The sequence below is a fragment of the Orycteropus afer genome, unplaced genomic scaffold, assembly GCF_000298275.1.
Source record: "Orycteropus afer afer isolate SDZICR_OR568_19922 unplaced genomic scaffold, OryAfe1.0 scaffold00032, whole genome shotgun sequence".
In the NCBI taxonomy this organism is placed as follows: domain Eukaryota; kingdom Metazoa; phylum Chordata; class Mammalia; order Tubulidentata; family Orycteropodidae; genus Orycteropus; species Orycteropus afer.
The window spans coordinates 10,413,932-10,418,647 of NW_006921619.1; the positions used below are offsets into that span (position 1 = coordinate 10,413,932).

The 4,716-nt window shown below is 41.8% G+C and overlaps 1 protein-coding gene across 1 annotated transcript in view; it reads left to right on the forward strand.

Moving 5' to 3' along the window:
* Positions 1-714: 714 nt before the first annotated feature.
* Positions 715-4,716, forward strand: part of HRG (histidine rich glycoprotein) — a 12,335-nt gene continuing 8,333 nt past the window's right edge. The window contains exons 1-3 of the mRNA XM_007935982.1: positions 715-897; positions 2,934-3,050; positions 3,598-3,688. Coding sequence (XP_007934173.1) covers positions 715-897; positions 2,934-3,050; positions 3,598-3,688 — 391 coding nt within the window. The remainder of the gene's footprint in view (positions 898-2,933; positions 3,051-3,597; positions 3,689-4,716) is intronic.

The following is a 4,716-nucleotide window of genomic DNA, read 5'->3' on the forward strand; positions in this document are numbered from 1 at the left end:
CGCATTGGTTGCTTCAAATATGGTTTCTTATTTAATTTCACACAATCCCATCAAGAGACATCAATCCTTATTTTGCAAATGAGGCAACTGAGAATCTGGGTTTTCCAGCTTGTCCAACATCACACAACATTGAGTAGCTAGAGAGTAACAGAACCAAGGTTGAAATGCAGATCTGACTCCAAAGCGGACAGCCTTTTAGTCATTCTAGTCTACCTAATGTCAGTTTCTTTTAAGGTGTTAATGGTTTGACCTTTTACCTCCCGCAGGTAATGCAGCTGCATTCTACTGAGGACCTTTTTAGTGCTGTCATCTAAAGAGGTAACTGACAGGGGATTTCAGGCTGAGCCAGGCAGGCAGATGGAGGAAAATTCCTCTACCCCCATCCCAAACCCCCACACTAGCATAGGCAAAATGCTTACAGTCGATAATACACTTTGGATCTGCTACCTACTAGAAAAATCCAGATTTGGGCAGATCACAGTTCCACCCACTCACCAACAGTCATGTCTAAATTCTGTTCTCAGGACCCACTAATCATTTACAGCCTGTTGATGGAAAGTTTAACCAGGGGTCAAGGTGAGCATGCCCAGTTACACAACGAAATGTATAAAGACTTTGTTTTAATCAATTGTGTGTGTGTGTGCTTTAGAAAGTCTGTATAAAGTTTCCTGCTATGGTAGACATAGCAGAGGATAGTTTTCACATTTTAACAAAATGAAGGTGTTTCTTGCAGCTCTGCTTTTGATCGCACTGCAAAATTCTTGTGCTGTGAGTCCCACCAATTGTGATGAAACCGAGCCGGTAGCTGGGAAAGTTCTAGACCTGATCAATAAAGAGCGACAGGATGGCTACCTTTTCCAGTTGCTGCGGGTTGCTGATGCCCACTTGGACAAAGCGGTGAGGAATCGCCAATGGCAGAGCTGAGTGAGGAGACAACATACCAGGGGACCATGTAATGGTAGCCCTTGAGCCTACTGCTTTGCATATTATGCAAAGGCTCTGGTCAGAGTTTTATGTTTAGTTTCTGCTCCTGCTATAGATTGATTTTTCTTCCTTTCAAACTAATGTTTGTGATCACTCTGTCCTTAACTATGAATCAATCTACCAGTGCTCATAAGTATTGTGAGAGAAAAATTAGAATAAACTGTGGGCCTTGCTTCAAGGAATTGCTAATCTGCCCACACACACAGGCACACTGTGTAAAATGGGATCTATTGAAGTGGCCAACTGTGTGGTATAAATGTGGGAGAAAATTAATGAAAGGAGATAACTATTAAAGTTAGAAGGGAGAAGGCTTCAGTTGGGTCCTGAAGAATAGGCAGAATTTGAATAGGAAGAGGGCCTAGGCAAAAGAATTCCAAGTAAATTCCAGCATACCACCTCTATGTGGATAGAGAATCAGGAAGAAGCGTTTTAGGGAATAATTGAAAAGAAGCAGTGGGACTGCAGAAGTTCTCTGGAGAATGAGCTTAGGAAAGGCTCATACCCAGGACAAGAGGCATCTGTAGATGTTCAAGGGAGCATTCGTGATTCAGTGGTAGAATCTTACCATCCATGCCAGAGACCCAGGTTCAATTCCTGGCCAATCCACCATAAGTGCAGTTACCACTCATCAGTCAGAGGAAGCTTGCATTTTGCTATGATGCTGAACAGGTTTCAGTGGATCTTCCAGAATAAGACAGACTAGGAAGAAAGTACTTTTGAAAAGTCAGCCAATGAAAACTCTATATGGATCACAATGGGACCCTTGCACACGGGGACATGGGGGTCACCATAAGTCAGGGGCCAATCCCACAGCAGTAACAACAAAGTGTTACAAAGGAAGTCACTGCAGGTTGCAGAGGAGTATAAGAATTCAAGATTCAGTCAGGATGTTAGTGACTGTTAGTGCCATTTCTATGGTCTCTGCTACATGTACAGGACATGTGCTCTCTGCACTGTGCTACCCCAGAGTGGTGGCATGGAGGGTGAATAGATGGGGAGGGAACACAGGGTACCTGAAGAGATAGAGGCCAGTAATGATAAATGAATTAGGAAGCTATTTCATGCATTCAGAGTTGAGGAAATGAGGACCAGACCAAAGCAGTGGAACTAAGGCCATGAGAATGAGCAATAGGCATAGAGGCATTTCGAAGTAAGACCATTCAAGACCTGGTGACTGAATGGATAGTGAAAGCAAGGAAATGTAGGAAATCAAAGTTGATTTCACATTTTTAAGCCAAAGATCAAAGCAACAGTTAGTAGTGCCTCTGCCAAAGAGGGAGCTCTGATGGTGTAGTGCCTAAGGCATTTGACTGCTAACCAGAAGGCTGGTGGTTCTAACCCACCAGCCACTGCTCAGAAGGAAGACTGGGCAATCTACTTCTGTAGAGATACTGTCTTGGAAACCCAAGTAGGGGTTGCTATGAGTTGGGACTGACTCGACAGCAATGAGTTTGTTTTTTGGTTTCTGACAACGGCAAGAAAGTTGAGAGAAGGAGCTGGCTTGTAAGAAAATGTAATGGATTTAGCCTTGAAATGACGTTTGGAAACAAGCTGAAATCAAGAAAATTCAAGGTCAAGAATAGATTTGGGTGATAACACAGCTGCAAATAGAGACATGGAAGCCACAAACACAGAAGAAGTGGGGTGGCTGTCATCACTCAGAATTCTAGGCTTGCGCTGCAAGAAGCAGCTCCCAAACCAACACTGCCATTTAGTGACAGATTTTGAAAGCTTGTGGGCAGAAGCAGCATTGTGACCAGTTAAAAAGCACACTTGGAAGTGACTCTTGGAAGCTATTTATTTAATTAAATAGAACAAATGGCACAAAGGAGGGAAATCTGCAAAATTTTGGAGAGGAGCAGGGATTCTGTTTAAAGAAATTGCTTTTATTGAAGAAAGCTCTGGGCTCCCACATACTATTCACCTGTTGCTTTCTTGTCATTCTTCAGGAATCTGTGGCTGTCTATTATCTAGCCCTAGATGTCAAAGAATCTGACTGTTCTGTCCTATCCAGGAAACATTGGGATGACTGTGAGCCAGTTGCTTCTAGGCGTCCATCAGATATAGTAAGTAAGCAGGACACCATTCCCCTCCTCTTGTCATTCTTTCTACTCTGCCATGCACTCAGGCTAACACAGCAAAATGTGACAGGTAACTCCTGCCTCAGGATCATGAAGACTAAGTTCACTGTGAGTACTAACATCTCGAGAGCCATAACTGGAAGCCCAGTTGCAGATAAGTCAGTGGAGTTTGAGGTCCACGAGGTAGCATGACCAGCTCAGAGGGCAGGAATCCGTGGAGGGATGGACACTGGGAAGAGGTAACTATGGGGAGGAAATGGGAGGGGAGTTGTTGCATTGTGGTAAACTGTGGTCAATGTCATGAGACAAAGTATATGTGAACCACGGTATAGAAAGTAAATTTGCTCTGTAAACCTTCACCCAAAGCACAATTAAAAAAAAAAAAATGCAGGTTTGGGAAACAGATTTGACAAGAGAAAATATAAATAACTTATAACAGGATAGTAGGAATTTGTCATGTCATCTTTTCATTACATCATATCCAACCTGAGGAGACCAGTGTGCAGTGACACAAAGCCCCTCTTTCTTACAGGTGATTGGGCAATGTAAGGTGGTAGCTACAACACCTTCGAACGAACTTCAGGATCTTAGAGTGAATGACTTTAACTGCACCACAAGTTCTGGTATGGTTACGAGTTAAATTAAATTAATTCTAGATTAGAATAGAATTCAGTCATTCAGTAGAACTCACCATAGATTGTACATGTCAGAAATGGTCTGTGCCCTCATAGACTTGATTATTACTTATTCTTCTGACAGAAAAGAGGAGAGAGCTCTCTCCCTGTTACTGGTATGCCTTCCTTTCAAGAGATTCAATATATCAAATAGAAATTTATAAGACGCAATAAAGATCATTGTGGAAGTATAGGCTCTGGGGTCTGACTTACTTGAGTTTGCCTGCCAGACTCACAATTACTAACTATATGGTCTTGATTGGGAGCTCTGGTAGCATAGTGCCTAAGGCACCTAACTGCTAACCAGAAGGCTGGCAGTTCAAACCCACCAGCCACTCCTCGGAAGGAAGATGGGGCAATCTACTTCCATAGTGATACTGCCTTGGAAACCCAAGGAGGGGTCTCTATGAGTCGGTCCGACTCGATGGCACATACCAACCAACAAACGAACCATGACCTTGATTAAGTTAATTAAACTCTCTAAGCCTTAGTTTCCTCATTTATAAAGTGAGGACAATAACAATTCTACCCTTCAGGGCCCTTCTGAGTATTAAATAAGATGGTGTGTGTAGTAAACATTGCAGAGTACCTAGCACTCAGTAAGTATTGATTTCAACATCTAATAGTTGTGAAAGCGTCTACAGTTTACAAAACACTTGTCCGTATATTATTTCATTAATTTTACAACAAGATATGTTCTACTTTAGAGATATGATCCCTGAGGCACAAAGACATTCATTGAGTTGGTCCAGGAACATAGCCAAGACGTGGTGAAAACATAAATCTAACCTAGCAATTTGGACTCTAAATTCCCTGCTCTTCTTATTTATTTTTTTTCAAGAATTAATATATTTAAATTATGTTTCAAAAATAAATAAGAAAGAATAAGAAATGAAACGGGTGACATCACAACAGAACCAACTGAAATAAAAAGGATAATATCAGGATACTATGAAGAACTGTATTCCAACAAATTT